The sequence below is a fragment of the Hylobates moloch genome, unplaced genomic scaffold (assembly GCF_009828535.3).
Source record: "Hylobates moloch isolate HMO894 unplaced genomic scaffold, HMol_V3 SCAFFOLD_3, whole genome shotgun sequence".
Taxonomy (NCBI): domain Eukaryota; kingdom Metazoa; phylum Chordata; class Mammalia; order Primates; family Hylobatidae; genus Hylobates; species Hylobates moloch.
The window spans coordinates 92,861,869-92,881,818 of NW_026652278.1; the positions used below are offsets into that span (position 1 = coordinate 92,861,869).

At 38.9% G+C, this 19,950-nt stretch overlaps 1 protein-coding gene across 1 annotated transcript in view; it reads right to left on the reverse strand.

Moving 5' to 3' along the window:
* LOC116461863 (coiled-coil domain-containing protein 7-like) overlaps nt 1–19,950 on the reverse strand; it is a 286,960-nt gene that overhangs the window by 38,818 nt on the left and 228,192 nt on the right. The window contains 2 exon segments of the mRNA XM_058436561.1: nt 36–119; nt 17,403–17,489. Coding sequence (XP_058292544.1) covers nt 36–119; nt 17,403–17,489 — 171 coding nt within the window.

Genomic DNA, 19,950 nt, shown 5'->3' on the forward strand with positions numbered 1-19,950 from the left:
CATAAATATTAGATGTGAAAAGTTCTTTTTCTTACCTTGGTGACCCTTTAGTTGGGCATTGATTGATCCCTTTATTATACCTCTTCCAATAGCATCTGCCAAGTGTTCCTTATCAGTCTCTATATAAATAAAACAGATATCAATATATTTTGAAAGGTAAACATTACCATATCTGAGTATGTGTGTGTGTTTAATTATAGGAGGATATTCATTTAGAATTTCACCTATATAATACTAATGTATTGGTACTATTGTCATTAAAGGTTCATACTAATTTAACTCCAGGAATATGAATAAACCATAAATATTAGTCTTGAAAAATTTTTTTTTACCTGGGTGACATTTAAATTGTGTTTTAATTGACCCCTTTATTATACCTCTCCCAATAGCATCTTCTAAGAGTTCCTTATTAGTCTCTATAGAAATAAAGCAGATTTCAATATATTTTATAAGGTAAACATTTTATGTGTGTGTGTGCATGTGTAGTGCACATGTGAGTTTTTATTATCATAGTAGAAGAGTCACAATATGTCTTATCGCAGTAAGCATCACAAAACAGAATTTGAAGGGCTATTAGAAATCATATAAGCCTATTATATTGAAGTTCAGAGATGCTTCATGATTTGAACAAGACCACATCAAGATAATGACAAAATTGATGCACAAACGGACACTTCATAATTCCTTAACCAGTGACTTTACCATATAATGCATCTCTTATGCAAACTACAATTATCCTAGAAAGTTTATCATGATAATATAACTTTACATTTTACACCAAGAGCACTATCTACTGTGGGATGTACCTGGTGAGATAAAATATAACATTTTTAAAAATAGGTCAATTTGCAAACTATGGTCTCCACAGTCACAGAGAGTTATTGTGGGGCAAAATACTTTGATTTGTTCATAAAGACTTCATATCATTTCTAAGATTTGTAACTATAAATCAAGTATGTATCAATAATGTAGAAAAATAATTAGATATTTTGTGGAATATGAAAATGTGACTTTCATATCTTCTGGAGTTTGTAGACTTTGTAGCTGGGGAGGGCGAAGTAAGTAAACTTGTAGTAGCATAAGCATTAAGATTGCATTCCTTTCCACTGGAGTTTTTATGTGATTTGAATTTTTTGCTAGATTTGAAAACTACTGACTAGGTCATATAACAGGAAAAATACAGGAAAGTTATGAAAGGAGAGTTCATACTGAACAGGGACAATTAGAATGGGAGACTTGGGTCAACTGGTGAACCTAATATTTTGTGAAAGAAAGTTGTTTATAGCAGACTATATAACTAAAGTTGGAAACCTATTATGACCCAGATACCATAGAGTGGAAGTTTTGCTCTGAAGAAATGTCTCAGCTCTTGAATAAATGTTAAGTATTACAGTGTAACATTTGAAGCCCAAATATACCACCAGTGAAATCTAAACCAAAGTATGGACCAGCTGAGGCATCATTACCAAAATGAACCTAGACACATAAGAACGTATTTTCCATAAGTATACAGCTATATTTTGTGAACATAAGCAGATATATAGAAACATAAAAAAAGGGAATATGAGCAGTCATATAGCCTCTCCAATTATTACTCCAACTAGCACACATAAGAAGGAATGGTTCATTTCAAGTGAGTATGCAAAGATTCTTAGATAAGCAGGGAGGCAATGAGAAGAGCATTTTAGGGGAGATAAGGTTAAGAGAATCTGTGCTAAAGTAATTTACAATCTAGTAACATTCATGTTTCCTCCTTCATAGTATCCTCTCATTGCTTTCTTTTAAAATACGATCCTGCCTGAAGTTCACTGAGATATTTTTACAAAATAAATAACCTACCATGCTATATGCCTATGTAAAATGTTCAATACAATGTTTTTTAAGATGTTCACATATTTGTGTAGCTCTGACCACAGTCAATTTTAGATTCTACTTGAGTATATACTAATCAAATTCCAGTGAAGTAAAGAAATATTACTCCCATACAGCATTAGTCCTGTTCAACATTTTTGCACTACTATTAGGTGTATTACTACTATATATATTAAAGACATTGTTATAATTGTTGTTACAATTATTTATATAATACTGTGCCTTTTAATTAAGCTAAGAAAGAAGAGGAAGTACATATTTTTAGTGTTTACTATACTAACCTTCTTGTTTATATATTTTTTTGCATTTGTTCCTGTGGATTTGAGTTACTATCCAGTGTTATTTTATTTTTTAAATTTTTTAAAAAAATTTATTTTTTTATTTCAATAGGTTTTTGGGGAACAGGTCGTGTTTGGTTTCATGAATAAGTTCTTTAGTGGTGATTTGTGAGATTTGGGGGCACCCATCAACCTGAGCAGTGTACATTGTACCCAATGCATAGTCTTTTGTCCCTTGCCACCCCCTACTCTTTCCCCAAGTCCTCAAAGTCCAACATACCATTCTTTTTTTTTTTTTTTTAATTTATTTATTTTTTTATTTTTTTATTATACTTTAGGGTTTTAGGGTACATGTGCACAATGTGCAGGTGTGTTACATATGTATCCATGTGCCATGTTGATTTCCTGCACCCATTAACTCGTCATTTAGCATTAGGTGTATCTCCTAATGCTGTCCCTCCCCCCTCCCCCCACCCCACAACAGTCCCCAGAGTGTGATGTTCCCCTTCCTGTGTCCATGAGTTCTCATTGTTCAATTCCCACCTATGAGTGAGAACATGCGGTGTTTGGTTTTTTGTCCTTGCGATAGTTTACTGAGAATGATGTTTTCCAGTTTCATCCATGTCCCTACAAAGGACACGAACTCATCATTTTTTATGGCTGCACAGTATTCCATGGTGTATATGTGCCACATTTTCTTAATCCAGTCTATCGTTGTTGGACATTTGGGTTGGTTCCAACTCTTTGCTATTGTGAATAGTGCCGCAATAAACATACGTGTGCATGTGTCTTTATAGCAGCATGATTTATAGTCCTTTGGGTATATACCCAGTAATGGGATGGCTGGGTCAAATGGTATTTCTAGTTCTAGATCCCTGAGGAATCGCCACACTGACTTCCACAATGGTTGAACTAGTTTACAGTCCCACCAACAGTGTAAAAGTGTTCCTATTTCTCCACATCCTCTCCAGCACTCCTGATTTTTTAATGATGGCCATTCTTCACTGTGGTTTTGATTGCATTCTCTGATGGCCATGATGATGAATTTCTTCATGTGTTTTTTGTGAGAAGTGTCTGTTCATGTCCTCTGCCCACTTTTTGATGGGGTTGTTTGTTTTTTTCTTGTAAATTTGTTTGAGTTCATTGTAGATTCTGGGTATTAGCCCTTTGTCAGATGAGTAGGTTGCAAAAATTTTCTCCCATTCTGTAGGTTGCCTGTTCACTCTGATGATAGTTTCTTTTGCTGTGCAGAAGCTCTTTAGTTTAATGAGATCCCATTTGTCGATTTTGGCTTCTGTTGCCATTGCTTTTGGTGTTTTAGACATGAAGTCCTTGCCCACGCCTATGTCCTGAATGGTATTGCCTAGGTTTTCTTGTAGGATTTTAATGGTTTTGGGTCTAACATATAAGTCTTTAATCCATCTTGAATTAATTTTTGTATAAGGTGTAAGGAAGGGATCCAGTTTCAGCTTTCTACATATGGCTAGCCAGTTTTCCCAGCACCATTTATTAAATAGGGAATCCTTTCTCCATTTCTTGTTTTTGTCAGGTTTGTCAAAGATCAGATAGTTGTAGCTATGCGGCATCATTTCTGAGGGCTCTGTTCTGTTCCATTGATCTATGTCTCTGTTGTGGTACCAGTACCATGCTGTTTTGGTTACTGTAACCTTGTAGTATAGTTCAAAGTCAGGAAGCGTGATGCCTCCAGCTTTGTCCTTTTGGCTTAGGATTGACTTGGCAATGCGGGCTCTTTTTTGGTTCCATATGAACTTTAAAGTAGTTTTTTCCAATTCTGTGAAGAAAGTCATTGGTAGCTTGATGGGGATGGCATTGAATCTATAAATTACCTTGGGCAGTATGGCCATTTTCACGATATTGATTCTTCCAACCCATGAGCATGGAATGTTCTTCCATTTGTTTGTATCCTCTTTTATTTCATTGAGCAGTGGTTTGTAGTTCTCCTTGAAGAGGTCCTTCACATCCCTTGTAAGTTGGATTCCTAGGTATTTTATTCTCTTTGAAGCAATTGTGAATGGGAGTTCACTCATGATTTGGCTCTCTGTTTGTCTGTTATTGGTGTACAAGAATGCTTGTGATTTTTGTACATTAATTTTGTATCCTGAGACTTTGCTGAAGTTGCTAATCAGCTTAAGGAGATTTTGGGCTGAGACAATGGGGTTTTCTAGATATACAATCATGTCATCTGCAAACAGGGACAATTTGACTTCCTCTTTTCCTAATTGAATACCCTTTATTTCCTTCTCCTGCCTGATTGCTCTGGCCAGAACTTCCAGCACTATGTTGAATAGGAGTGGTGAGAGAGGGCATCCCTGTCTTGTGCCAGTTTTCAGAGGGAATGCTTCCAGTTTTTGCCCATTCAGTATGATATTGCCTGTGGGTTTGTTGTAGATAGCTCTTATTATTTTGAGATACATCCCATCAATACCTAATTTGTTGAGAGTTTTTAGCATGAAGGGTTGTTGAATTTTGTCAAAGGCCTTTTCTGCATCTTTTGAGATAATCATGTGGTTTTTGTCTTTGGTTCTGTTTATATGCTGGATTACATTTATTGATTTGCGTATGTTGAGCCAGCCTTGCATCCCAGGGATGAAGCCCACTTGATCATGGTGGATAAGCTTTTTGATGTGCTGCTGGATTTGGTTTGCCAGTATTTTATTGAGGATTTTTGCATCAATGTTCATCAAGGATATTGGTCTGAAATTCTCTTTTTTGGTTATGTCTCTGCCAGGTTTTGGTATCAGGACGATGCTGGCTTCATAAAATGTGTTAGGGAGGATTCCCTCTTTTTCTATCGATTGGAATAGTTTCAGAAGGAATGGTACCAGTTCCTCCTTGTACCTCTGGTAGAATTCAGCTGTGAATCCATCAGGTCCTGGACTCTTTTTGGTTGGTAAGCTATTGATTATTGCCACAATTTCAGAACCTGTTATTGGTCTATTCAGAGATTCGACTTCTTCCTGGTTTAGTCTTGGGAGGGTGTATTTGTGGAGGAATTTGTCCATTTCTTCTAGATTTTCTAGTTTATTTGCATAGAGGTGTTTGTAGTATTCTCTGATGGTAGATTGTATTTCTGTGGGATCGGTGGTGATATCCCCTTTTTCGTTTTTTATTGCATCTATTTGATTCTTCTCTCTTTTCTTCTTTATTAATCTTGCTAGTGGTCCATCAATTTTGTTGATCTTTTCAAAAAACCAGCTCCTGGATTCATTAATTTTTTGAAGGGTTTTTTGTGTCTCTATTTCCTTCAATTCTGCTCTGATTTTAGTTATTTCTAGCCTTCTGCTAGCTTTTGAATGTGTTTGCTCTTGCTTTTCTAGTTCTTTTAATTGTGATGTTAGGGTGTCAATTTTGGATCTTTCCTGCTTTCTCTTGTGGGCATTTAGTGCTATAAATTTCCCTCTACACACTGCTTTGAATGTGTCCCAGAGATTCTGGTAGGTTGTGTCTTTGTTCTCGTTGGTTTCAAAGAACATCTTTATTTCTGCCTTCATTTCATTATGTACCCAATAGTCATTCAGGAGCAGGTTGTTCAGTTTCCATGTAGTTGAGCGGTTTTGAGTGAGTTTCTTAATCCTGAGTTCTAGTTTGATTGCACTGTGGTCTGAGAGACAGTTTGTTATAATTTCTGTTCTTTTACATTTGCTGAGGAGAGCTTTACTTCCAACTATGTGGTCAATTTTGGAATAGGTGTGGTGTGGTGCTAAAAAAATGTATATTCTGTTGACTTGGGGTGGAGAGTTCTGTAGATGTCTATTAGGTCCACTTTATGTAGAGCTGAGTTCAATTCCTGGATATCCTTGTTAACTTTCTGTCTCGTTGATCTGTCTAATGCTGACAGTGGGGTGTTAAAATCTCCCATTATTATTGTGTGGGAGTTTAAGTCCCTTTGTAGGTCACTCAGGACTTGCTTTATGAACCTGGGTGCTCCTGTGTTGGGTGCATATATATTTAGGATAGTTAGCTCTTCTTGTTGAATTGATCCCTTTACCATTATGTAATGGCCTTCTTTGTCTCTTTTAATCTTTGTTGGTTTAAAGTCTATTTTATCAGAGACTAGGATTGCAACCCCTGCCTTTTTTTGTTTTCCAGTTGCTTGATAGATCTTCCTCCATCCCTTTATTTTGAGTCTATGTGTGTCTCTGCACGTGAGATGGGTTTCCTGAATACAGCACACTGATGGGTCCTGACTCCTTATCCAGTTTGCCAGTCTGTGTCTTTTGATTGGAGCATTTAGCCTATTTACATTTAACGTTAATATTGTTATGTGTGAATCTGATCCTGTCATTATGATGTTAGTTGGTTATTTTGCTCGTTAGTTGCTATAGTTTCTTCCTAGCCTCGATGGTCTTTACAATTTGGCATGTTTTTGCAGTGGCTGGTACCGGTTGTTCCTTTCCATGTTTAGTGCTTCCTTCAGGAGCTCTTTTAGGGCAGGCCTAGTGGTGACAAAATCACTCAGCGTTTGCTTGTCTGTAAAGTATTTTATTTCTCCTTCACTTATGAAGCTTAGTTTGGCGGGATAGGAAATTCTGGGTTGAAAATTCTTTTCTTTAAGAATGTTGAATATCAGCCCCCACTCTCTTCTGGCTTGTAGAGTTTCTGCTGAGAGATCAGCTGTTAGTCTGATGGGCTTCCCTTTGTGGGTAACCCGACCTTTCTCTCTGGCTGCCCTTAACATTTTTTCCTTCATTTCAACTTTGGTGAATCTGACAATTATGTGTCTTGGAGTTGCCCTTCTCGAGGAGTATCTTTGTGGCGTTCTCTGTATTTCCTGAATCTGAATGCTGGCCTGCCTTGCTAGATTGGGGAAGTTCTCCTGGATAATATCTTGCAGAGTGTTTTCCAACTTGGTTCCATTCTCCCCATCATTTTCGGGTACACCAATCAGACGTAGGTTTGGTCTTTTCACATAGTCCCAAATTTCTTGGAGACTTTGTTCATTTCTTTTTATTCTTTTTACTCTAAACTTCCCTTCTCTCTTCATTTCATTCATTTCATCTTCCATCAGCGATACCCTTTCTTCCAGTTGATCGCATCTGCTACTGAGGCTTCTGCAATCTTCGCATAGTTCTCGAAACTTGGCTTTCAGCTCCATCAGCTCCTTTAAGTCCTTCTCTCCATTGGTTATTCTAGTTATCCATTCTTCTAATTTTTTTTCAAAGTTTTTAACTTCTTTGCTATTGTTTTGAATTTCCTCTCGTAGCTCAGAGTAGTTTGATCGTCTGAAGCCTTCTTCTCTCAACTCATCAAAGTCATCCTCCATCCAGCTTTGTTCCGTTGCTGGTGAGGAACTGCGTTCCTTTGGAGGAGGAGAGGTGCTCTGTTTTTTAGAGTTTCCAGTTTTTTTGCTCTGTTTTTTCCCCATCTTTGTGGTTTTATCTACTTTTTGTCTTTGATGATGGTGATGCACAGATGGGTTTTTGGTGTGGATGTCCTTTCTCTTTGTTAGTTTTCCTTCTACCAGACAGGACCCTCAGCTGCAGGTCTGTTGGAGTTTACTAGAGGTCCACTCCAGACCCTGTTTGGCTGGGTGTCAGCAGCGGTGGCTGCAGAACAGCGGATTTTCATGAGACCACAAATTCAGCTGTCTGATAGTTCCTCTGGAAGTTTTGTCTCAGAGGAGTACCCGGTTGAATGAGGTGTCAGTCTGTCCCTACTGGGGGGTGCCTCCCAGTTAGGCTGCTCAGGGGTGAGGGACCCACTTTAGGAGGCAGTCTGTCCGTTCTCAGATCTCCAGCTGCGTGCTGGGAGAACCACTACTCTCTTCAAAGCTGTCAGTCAGACAGGGACATTTAAGTCTGTGGAGGTTCTTGCTGAGTTTTTGTTTGTCTGTGCCCTGCCCCAGAGGTGGAGCCTACAGAGGCCGGCAGGCCTCCTTGAGCTGTGGTGGGCTCCACCCAGTTCGAGCTTCCTGGCTGCTTTGTTTACCTAAGCAAGCCTGGGCAATGGCGGGCGCCCCTCCCCCAGCCTCGCTGCCACCTTGCAGCTTGATCTCAGACTGCTGTGCTAGCAATCAGTGAGACTCCGTGGGCATAGGACCCTCCGAGCCAGGTGTGGGACACAATCTCCTAGTGTGCCATTTTCCAGGCCTGTTGGAAAAGCACAGTATTAGGATGGGACTGACCCGATATTCCAGGTGCCGTCTGTTTCCCCTTTCTTTGACTAGGAAAGGGAACTCCCTGACCCCTTGCGCTTCCCGAGTGAGGCAATGCCTCGCCCTGCTTCGGCTCACGCACAGTGCGCTTCACCGACTGTCCTGCACCCACTGTTAGGCACTCCCTAGAGAGATGAAACCGGTACCTCAAGCAGGAATGCAGAAATCACCAGTGTTCTGTGTTGCTGGGGCTGGGAGCTGGAGACCGGAGCTGTTCCTATTCGGCCATCTTGGCTCCACCCTCTGCCAGGCTGACACTTTGATCTCGGACTTCTAGTCTTAAGAAAAGAAAGTGGTTTTGGCCAGGCCTGGTGGCTCACACCTGTAATCCCAGCACTTTGGGAGGCCAAGGCACCAACATACCATTCTTATGCCTTTGCATCCTCATAGCTTAGCTCCCACATGAGTGAGAACATACAATGTTTGGTTTTCCATTCCTGAGTTACTTCAGTTATAATAATAGGCTCCAATTCCATTCAGGTTGCTGCAAATGCCTTTATTTCCTTCCTTTTTATGGCTGAGTAGTATTCCACGGTGTATACACACCACATTTTCTTTATCCATTCGTTGATTGATGGGCATTTGGGCTGATTCCATATTTTTGCAGTGGCAAATTGTACTGCTATAAACATATGTGTGCAATTATCTTTTTGTATAATGATTTCCTTTCCTCTGGGTAGATACCTAGAAGTGGGATTGCTGGATCAAAGGGTAGATCTACTTTTAGTTCTTTAAGGACTCTGAACACTGTTTTCCACAGTGGTTGTACTAGTTTACATTCCCACCAACAGTGTAAAAATGTTTCCTTTTCACTGCATCCATGCAAACATCTGTTATTTTTTTATTTTTTGATGATGGCCATTCTTGCAGGAATGAGGTGGTATCACATTATGGTTTTTATTTGCATATCCCTGATAATGAGTGATGTTGAGCATTTTTCCATATGCTTGTTGGCCATTTGTATAGCTTCTTTTGAGAATTGTCTATTCATGTCCTTAGCCCACTTTTTGATGGGATTTTTTTTTTCTTGCTGATTTGAGTTCTTTGTAGATTCTGGATATTAGTCCTTTGTCAGATATATAGATTGTGAAGATTTTCTACCACTCTGAGGGTTGTCTGTTAACTCTGCTGATAATTTCTTTTGCTGTGCAGAAGCTTTTTAATTTAATTAAGTCCCATCTATTTATCTTTGTTTTTGTTGCATTTGCTTTTGGGTTCTTGGTCATGAAGTCTTTGCTTAAGCTAATGTCTAGAAGGATTTTTCCAATGTTATCTTCTAGAAGCTTATGATTTCAAGTCTTAGATTTATCTTTGATCCATCTTGAGTTGATTTTTATATAAGGTGAGAGATGAGGATCCAGTTTCATTCTTCTACATGTGGCTTGACAATTATCCCAGCACCATTTGTTGAATATGGTGTCCTTTCCCCACTTCAAGTTTTTGTTTGTTTTGTCGAAGATCTGTTGGCTGTAAGTATTTGGCTTTATTTCTGGGTTCTCTATTCTGTTCCATTGGTCTATGTGTGTATTTTTATACCAGTACCATGCTGTTTTGGTGACTATGGCCTTATAGTTTGAAGTCGGGTAATGTGATCCCTTCAGATTTATTCTTTTTGCTTAGTCTTGCTTTGGCTATGTGGGCTTTTTTTTGGTTCCATATGAATTTTAGGATTGTTTTTTCTAGTTTATGAAGAATGATGTTGGTATTTTGATGGGAATTGCATTGAATTTGTAGATTGCTTTTGGCAATATGATCTTTTGTTTGTGTCGTCTAGGATTTCTTTCAGCAGTGTTTTGTAGTTTTCCTTGTAGAGGTCTTTCACGTCCTTGGTTAAGTATATTCCTACCTTTTTTTGTTTTTTTGTTTGTTTTGGCAGCTATTGTGAAAGGAGTTGAGTTCTTGATTTGATTCTCAGCTTGGTCACTGTTGGTGTACAGCAGCACTACTGATTTGTGTATATTAAGTTTGTACCCTGAAACTTTGCTGAATTCATTTATGAGTTCTAGGAGCTTTTTGGATGAGTCTTTAGTGCTTTCTAGGTATATGATCATATCATCAGCAAAGAGTGACAGTTTGATTTCCTCTTTACCAGTTTGGATGCCCTTTATTTCTTTTCCTTGTCTGATTGCTCTGGCTAGGACTTTCAGTACTATGTTGAACAGAAGTGGTGAGAGTAGGCATCCTTGTCTTGTTCCAGTTTTCAGGGGGAATGCCTAAGTATACATACAGTGATTTATAAAGTCTACTGTAGTGTACAGTAATGTCCTAGACCTTTGCATTCACTCATTGCTCACTCACTGACACACCCAGAGCAACATTCAGTCTTGCAAGCTCTATTCATGGTAAGTGCTCTATACAGGTGTACCACTTTTTATCTTTTATCTGGTATTTTTACTGTATCTTTTCTATGTTTAGATACAGAATTGCTTACTCTTGTGTTACCATTGCCTGCAGAATTCAGTCCAGTAACATGCTGTACAAGTTTGTAGCCTAGGAGCAATAGGCTATACAATATAGCCTAGGTGTGTAGAAAGCTATACCACCTAGGTTTGTGTAAGTATACTCTATGATGTTTGCATGATGATGAAGTCACCCAGCGATGCATTTGTCAGGACACATTTCCATCATTAGGCAACACATGACTGTAGTTGTTCTCTTGCCACTTCAAGGTTTTCACTTTGTCTCTCAACGTTTTTACTATGTTGGATCTGGCTGTGAATTCTATTGTGTTTATATAATTGGATTTAATTGAGCTCAGATTGGTGGACTAGTATTTTACATCAAATATTTTTCAAAATTTCAGCCATAATTTCTTTAAATTGTTTTGTTCTTTCTCTCCTAGTAATCCTATTATTTTAAATTTACAGATTATTTCTTCTGTTAAAACTACTCGTGAGCCCCTCTAGTGAATTTTTCTTCAGTTATTGTACTATCAACGCTAGAATTTCCTTTTTACATGCACTAAAACATCACATTGTGTCCCATAAATATGTTCAATCATAAATCAAAATACTTTTAATCTTTTTGTTAATATTCCCTATTTGGTGAGACATTCTCATCATATCTTCCTTTCATGCTTAAGCATAGATTTTATGAATTTTTAAAAATATTTATAGATATTGTTTTGTAGTCTCTCCCTGCTATACCAAACATTTGGCATCCTCATAAAAAGTTTCTGTTGCTTTCTTCCTATGTATGGGACACATCTTCCTGTTTTTTTTTCTTTTTTACATGTCTATCATATTTTGCTAAAATTGGGCTTTTTAGATAGCAAATCTACATACAGATTTCTTGTTTACCATGTGGAATCTTGTTGTGTACATGTTTATTTAGCTATTTGGGTGGACTATTTTCTATTTTACTGAAGTCTTCTCCTGCAATATGAAGCTTCTAATGTTATTCCTCTGTGGGCACAGATGTATATACACATGTATTAGGGTTCTCTAGAGGGAAAGAACTAATAGGATATATATATATATATCCTTACATATATATATAATAACTAATAGGATATATATATTTATTAAGTATTAACTCACATGATCACAAGGTCCCACAATAGGTCAGCTCCTGCAAGCTGAGGAGCAAGGAGAGCCAGTCAAATCCCAAAACTGAAGAACCAGGAGTCCAGTGTTTGAGGGCAGGAAGCATCCAGCACAGGAGAAAGATGTAGGCTGGCAGGCTAGGCCAGTCTAGTCTTTTCACGTTTTTCTGCCTGCTTTATATTCTAGCCACACTGGCAGCTGATTAGATTGTGCCCACCCAGATTAAGGGTGGGTCTGCCTTTCCAGTCCACTGACTCAAATGTTAATCCCCTTTGGCAACACCCTCACAGAGACACCCATAATCAATACGGTGCATCCTTCAATCCAATCAAGTTAACACTCAGTATTAAACATCATAAGTCCACTCCTTGTCAATTTGAACCCATACACATCTCCTGAGATCATACATAATCTTCAAATAAAGGCAATAATAAAGTCATGATTATGCCTAACATAATACAACTATCCTTCATACAACCAGAAACGCACAAATTCCCAACCCAAATACTGTTACCTAAAGTTAACAATACTTAAATGCTGATATGAAGTCAATAAATCTTATGTCACATGATAAAGGAAAAAGGAAATAAAATGAAGATATGTGCTTAGTACAAGTGTATACATGCTCAAATGTGTTTTTTAAGAAAAGGAAGAGGAAATACTCATGACAATTACAGTCCGCATTTCTGCAGCTGGTCACGTTGTTGTAGCTGGCATTGGTGACTGCCTTCTTCTACTTACGCATTCTGTATTCCCTTTGCCTTCAGCAAGCACCTCAGCAGGCTATGAATTTTTTTCCCAGTGGAGTGACCCAAACCTTCATTCCTGAAGGGTCTGTGCTATTTGTAGTCCTGCCTGGATTGGGCTGTTATAGTTTACCATTGACCTTTTAATCACAGGGCATGGTAATACTAAGAGATGCCCTAATGAATCTCCTGTATTCCATGCATACTCTTCCTGATCTCCACTGTGGAGTAGTAGACTGAATTCATCTTGATAGTCCGGGTCAATCACCCAAGCCAACACCGTAGCCCCCTTCTTAGCCTGTTGATTTAAAGGTAGGAGGAGCCCAAAGTGTCCATGTGGCACTCTTAATTTCCAGTTTAATTGAATTGTTGTTGTGTCTCCTGGTGGCAGCATTCCTCCCTCTGGAACTAAGACCTCTAGGTGAGTAGAAAGTAATATCACAGGAATAAGAAGCAAAAGTTGTGCTAGTGGATCACTAGGGGTGATGGTGAGTGGTGCCACTTCCCACTTCCACCCCATGATTCCTGAACCTGTGAATCCTGGCTATGGGAGAAACAGTAACACATATTGGATGCTGATTCAGAGAATACATGGCCTTCTGGAGAATTTTGTCCCAGCCCTGCAAAGTATTGTCACCTAGTTGGCATTGTAATTGTGACTTCGAAAGGCCCTTCCAGCTGCTTCAGGATGATGGGGAACATGGTAAGACCAGTGAATTCCAAGAGCATGAGTCCACTGCTCTGTCTTCTTCTTCTTCCTCTTCTTCTTCTTCTTCTTCTTCTTCTTCTTCTTCTTCTTCTTCTTCTTCTTCTTCTTCTTCTTCTTCTTCTCCTCCTCCTCCTCCTCTTCTTCTTCTTCTTCTTCTCTTCTTCTTCTTCTCCTCCTTCTCTTCTTTCTTCATCTTTCCTCCTCCTCCTCCTCTTCTTCTTCTTCTTCTTCTTCTCTTCTTCTTCTCCTCCTTCTCTTCTTTCTTCATCTTTCTTCTTCTTTTTTTTTTTTTTTTTTTTTTTTAACAATTTAAACAAGTTTATTCTGACCCAATATGAATAACCATGGCCCAGGGAACAGTCTCAAGAGTTCTTGAGAAAGTATGCACAAAGTAACTGAATTACAGTTTGGTTTTACACATTTTAGGGAGACAGGAGTTATAAGCAAAGACATAAATCAATATATGGAAGGTATACTTTGGTTCAGCTAAAAAAAGGCAGGGCATCTTAAAGAGGCATAGACTTCCAGGTTGGAGGCAGATTCAAAGATTTTCTGATTTTGGCAATTGGTTGAAAGAGTTAAGCTTTGTCTAAAGACTTGAAGTCAGTGGAAAGAAATGCTTTAGTCAAGATAAGGGGAATTGTGGATGCCAAGGTCTTTGTTACGTAGATGAAGCCTCACAGGTAGCAGCCTTTAGAGAGAATAGCTGATAAATGTCTCTTTTCAGGACTTAAAAGATGGCAGGCACTTAGTTAATCTATCCTATATCTTGGAAATGCCTGGAAAGGGATTTCGTGGCTGCATTAATGGAGATTCTCTATAGATAGAAATTTCTTCCACAAAAAATATGGCTTTGCAGGGCCATTTTAAAACATGATATTTATTTATTTATTTATTTATTTTTATTATACTTTAAGTTCCAAGGTACATGTGCACAATGTTCAGGTTTGTTACATAGGTTTACATGTGCCATGTTGGTTTGCTGCACCCATTAACTCATCATTTACCTTAGGTATTTCTCCCAACGCTATACCTCCCCCAGCCCCCCACCCCCTGACAGGCCCTGGTGTGTGATGTTCCCCACCCTGTGTCCATGTGTTCTCATTGTTCAACTCCCATCTATGAGTGAGAACATGCTACTGCCGCACTTCTTTAGCCATAAAGTGAGTGCCTTGGTCAGAGGCAATGCCATGATGGTGTATAAGGCATTCTGTGAGTCCACGGATGGTAGTCTTGGCAGAAGCATTGCATGTAAAATAGGCAAACCCATATCCGGAGTAAGTGTCTATTCCAGTGAGGACAAACCTCTGCCCTTCCCATGATGGAAAAGGTCCCATATAATCAACCTGCCACTTGCCACCTGCCACCAGGTACCGAAGAATGGTGCCATATAGAGGGCTCACTGTTAATCTCTGCTGCTGGCAAATTGGGCACTCAGCAGTGGCCGTAGCCAGATCAGCCTTGGTGAGTGGAAGTCCACATTGCTGAGCCCATGTATAACCTCCATCCCTGCCACCATGGCCACTTTGCTCATGGGCCCATTGGGCAATGACAGGCATGGCTGGGGAAAGAGGCTGAGTGGTGTCCACAGAATGGGTCATCCTATCCACTTGATTATTAAAATCCTCCTCTGCTGAGGTCACCCATTGGTGAGCACTCACATGGGATACAAATATCTTCACAGTTTTTGATCATTCAGAGAGGTCCATCCACATACCTCTTCCCCAAATGTCTTTGTCACCAATTTTTCAATCATGCTTCTTTCAAGTCCCTGACCATCCAGACAAACTATTGGCTCCAACCCACAAATCAAATATATAATCACACATCTGGCCATTTCTCCTTCCATGCAGAGTGCACAACCAGGTGCACTGCTCGAAGTTATGTCCACTGAGAAGATTTCCCTTCACTGCTGTGTTTCAGGGATGTCCTAGAAATGGGCTGCAGTGCTGCAGCTGTCCACTTTCGAGTGGTGCCTGCATAACATGCAGAACCATCTGGGAACCAGGACTTATTATTCTCTTCCTCTGTCCACTGATCATAGGGAACTCCCCATGAGGCCATTGGTGCAGGCTTGGGGAGAGAAGGCAGGGTGGCAGGAGTGGGGACCATGGGCATTTGAGCCACTTCCTCATGTAACTTACTTGTGCCTTCAGGACCTGCTCAAGCCTGATCATGTACATACAACTTCCATTTGATGATGGAATGCTGCTGTGCATGCCCCACTCTATGGCTAGATGGGTCAGAAAGCACCCAGTTCATGATAGGCAGTTTAGGTCACATGGTGACTTGATGACCCATACTCAAATGTTCAGTTTCTACCAAAGCCCAGTAACAGGACAAGAGCTGTCTCTCAAAAGGAGGGCACCTTTTTCCCGTGCTGGATGCTTCCTGCCCTCGCATATTGGACTCCAAGTTCTTCAGAAACTCAGTTTTTTTGGAGTATAGTGCACTTCCATGTGGGTTACACTTTGAACCTCACTTCTAGGGGACTGCTGGGACTTTAGTCTAGTTATAGGTCTAGAAGCAAACAGGGATGTTGAAGATGGTTCCTGAGGAGAATAAACATTATCTTGCCTGGCAACTGCCTCAGGGGAGGCCATCACTGTTGCCTCAGGCAGCACAGAGGTTATCTCCTCAGACAAAGATGCAAAAGCTTGTGGCAGCATGGATTGGGGAGGGGATGTTGTCACTACTGGGGATGGGGAAGCTGTTTCTTCTGGTAAAAAAGATTCATCAAAGTTTACAAATTCAGTGTCCCCAGCTTCATCAGGTCATCCCACACGTCCCCATTCCAAGTTGCAGGGTCCCATTCTTTCTCAATCATTGCCCTCACTTTAACAGTAGACACCTGGTGAGGCTGTGCATGCACCTTTCATTGCAGGTCAGCCACTTGCATGATAAGAGCTTGTGCCTGTTTTTCCACAATTTCAGCTCTTTATCAGTGTTCTCCACACTATTAGAAGTAGAGCCATTAACATTTTTGTGTTTAATCTTATTAAGCAGCCAACTCCAGAAACCCCAAAACCAACGAAAGAACTCCATCCTTAATATTCTGTTCCTCTAGAACCACTCCTGGTACCAAAATCTATATTAGTTAGGGTTCTCTAGAGGGAAAGAAGTAATAGAAGATATAGATATAGATATATAGATAGATATAGATGATATAGATGGGAGTTTATTAGATAACTCACACGAGGGCAGGAAGCATCCAGCACAGGAGAAAGATGTAGGCTGGGAGGCTAGGCCAGTCTAGTCTTTTCACATTTTTCTGCCTGCTTTATATTCTAGCCACGCTGGCAGCTGATTAGATGGTGCCCACCCAGATTAAGGATGTGTCTGCCTTTCCCAGCCCCCTGACTCAAATGTTAATCTCCTTTGGCAACACTCTCACAGACACACCAGGATCAATACTTTGAATCCTTCAATTCAATCAAATTGACAGCATTAACCATCATAACACACAATCACTTTTGGATGAGAGTTGTTTTAACAGGGCTCTCTTTGTCTGTCTCTTTCCCTTAAGTCTCTGTTAAGCTCTCTGCCTGTGTGGGTATCATACCAAAAATTAAGGAGAAGTGTGTCACTGTTTCACCACTAAAAGTGCAGTAGTATAATTTTTGAACTATATAATAGAACTAAAGCAGCTGAAACATTGTCAATTTGCCTGATAACATAACGATATAAGAGGAAATGGGTAACCAATGAGATAATTATCAGTTATATTCATCTTATTATCATGTTCATAAGCCAGCAATTCTGCTTTTGCAAATACAAAGCAACTTTCCTAATTAGCCATAAATAGCAAATTGAACAGCATTTGAAATACATCTGCAAGCATATTCTAAGGTCACTATAGCATTAGACTTTTATGGATAACTTTTTAAATAAATGGGCCCTAAAGCTAATTTTCTATTGAGAATAAATACTAGAGTTCAACTAATTATAGGAGGAAATTCATGAAGACTTTTTCTCATGTGAAAATTACATATAGGTACTGTTGTCATTAGAGATACAGACTTAAACTCCAGAGAAGATAGTAAACCATAAGTAGATTTTAAAAATTCTTATTCTTACCCGGGTAACTCTTTCTCTTTAACTGTGTCTTAATTGCATCATTTATTGTACCTCTCTCAGTTGCACTATGCAATCGTTCATCAGTCTCTATAAAAGTAAACATTTCAAAACACTTTTCTAACGTAAATATTAACATGTGTGTGTGCATGTGTCTAATACTATTGTAATTAATATTCTTCATTAGAGTAGAAGAATTATAATAAAGTGTCCAGATTGCAGCAACATAGGAACTTAAATTGAAAGGGCAATTAACAATCATATAAGCCTCATTATATTGAGGCTTAGTTGTATTTAGTGATTTGACCAAGACCATATAGCAAGTAATAACAAAATTGAGGCACAGACTTATGCTACCTTATTTCTTAACTATTTTTTCCATATAATGCCATCTCATATGCAAATTTAAATCACACTAGATAGTTTGTGGTAATAACATAACTTTCAAGTATATATTAAGAACATATTCATGTTGTAGGGGTATATCTGGTGAGATGGAACATAAATTTTTTTTCATAGTTGACCTGTCTGCACACAATGGTCATCACAACTCACAAAATATAATAAAACAGAAGTTCCTTGACTCATCCAGAAATATTTTAATAGTCTATTTTAGGTGGTGTAACTATAATTCAAATAGGCATCAGTGATAAAAAAGAATAACAAATAACGCATGTAATGTGAAAAAGTCTCTTCTCGGCCGGGCGCAGTGGCTCACGCTTGTAATCCCAGCACTTTGGGAGGCCAAGGTGGGCAGATCACGAGGTCAGGAGATCGAGACCACGGTGAAACCCTGTCTCTACTAAAAAAATACAAAAAAAAACTTAGCCGGGCGTGGTGGCGGGCGCCTGTAGTCCCAGCTACTCGGAGAGGCTGAGGCAGGAGAATGGTGTGAACCTGGGAGGCAGAGCTTGCAGTGAGCCGAGACTGCACCACTGCACTCCAGCCTGGGCGATAGAGCGAGACTTCATCTCAAAAAAAAAAAAAAAAAAGTCTCTTCTCTTTGGTTCTCTTAGCAGGTAGACTTTGTAGCTTGGAAGAAGAAAACAGGAATATTTGTAGTGGTACCAGCATTAGGATTGTATTCCTTTTCATTTGAGTTTTATGTGATTTATACATTTTGTTGGATTTAGAAACTAGTATCTAGATATAATGATGGAAAAACTAAAAAATCTACTAAAAAGAATTTCATATTGAAAAACGGATATTAGAATTGGTAAACCTGGTTTATTAAATCTAAAGTTTTTTGTGTCAAAGTTGGTTCTAGCAGAGCATGTAATGGTAGTTGGACACCTGTAATGATCCTGAACGACAGAGCGGAAGTCTTGCTTTGGAAAATTGGCTGAGCCCATTATTAATGTTAAAATTTGCACTATTATCATGGCAGCCCAAATATACCACCAATATAATTCAAATAGAGGCAGAAACCAGGTTACACATCATTGTAAAAATGCATTATATTGGCCAGGTGCAGTGGCTCATGCCTGTAATCCCAGCACTTTGGGAGACTGAGGTGGGCAGATCTCAAGGTCACGAGTTCGAGACCAGCCTGGCCAACATAGTGAAACCTTGTCTCTACTAAAAATACAAAAATTAGCAGGGTGTAGTGGTGTGCGCCTTAGTCCCAGCTACTTAGGAGGCTAAGGCAGGATAATTGCTTGAACCTGGGAGGCAGAGGTTGTGGTGAGCCGAGATTACATCACTGTACTCCAGCCTGGGCAACAGAGTGAGACACTATCTCAAAAAAAAAAAAAAAGCATCATATTGGACAAAACAAGTTTTCAATAATTCAATAACAACATTTTGTAAAAGTAATAGCTATATGCAGCAGAAAACTGAGGAACATTAACAGATGTATTTCATCTCTTTTGTCTTTCTCCTACAGATATAAGTAAGAAAGGCTGATTCATTTGAATTAAGAAATCAGAGGATTTTTAGATAAGCAGAGAGTCAATGAGGAGAGTATTTAGAGTTAAACACTAGGAATACAAAGTTATGTGCTGGAGAAATTTATCAACTAGTAAAAGTCACAATTTTCCTCCCTTACATTAGTATCCTCTTGCTTTAAATTTTACAAAATCTTATCCTGCTTAGAGTTCCTGAGCTTTTAAAAATGTGTATATTTTTAAACCATACTATTTTTCCATTTAAAGTGTCCAATTCAATGCTTATTACAGAAATGTGTAATTATTACCTCAGCCAACTTTATAATCTTTTTCACATTTACACTAATTACATTCTACTGAGATACAGAAACATTACTCCTTTATATATAGCTTTATTCTCTTTCCCCAGTTTTTGTGCTATTGTTATACATATTATACCTGTAAACATTAAGGACAATGTAATAATTATTGTTATAATTATTTCTTTGTATAACTTTATGCCTTTTAAATAAACTGACAAAAGAAAGAAGATCAAGTACATGTTTATAGTATTTGTTATATGAACACACTTATTTACATTTTTTGGCTCTTTTTATTGTTGCTCTGTACTTATCATCCGGTATTATTTTCTTACAGTGTTAAATCACTTCTCCCTCCCATCACCT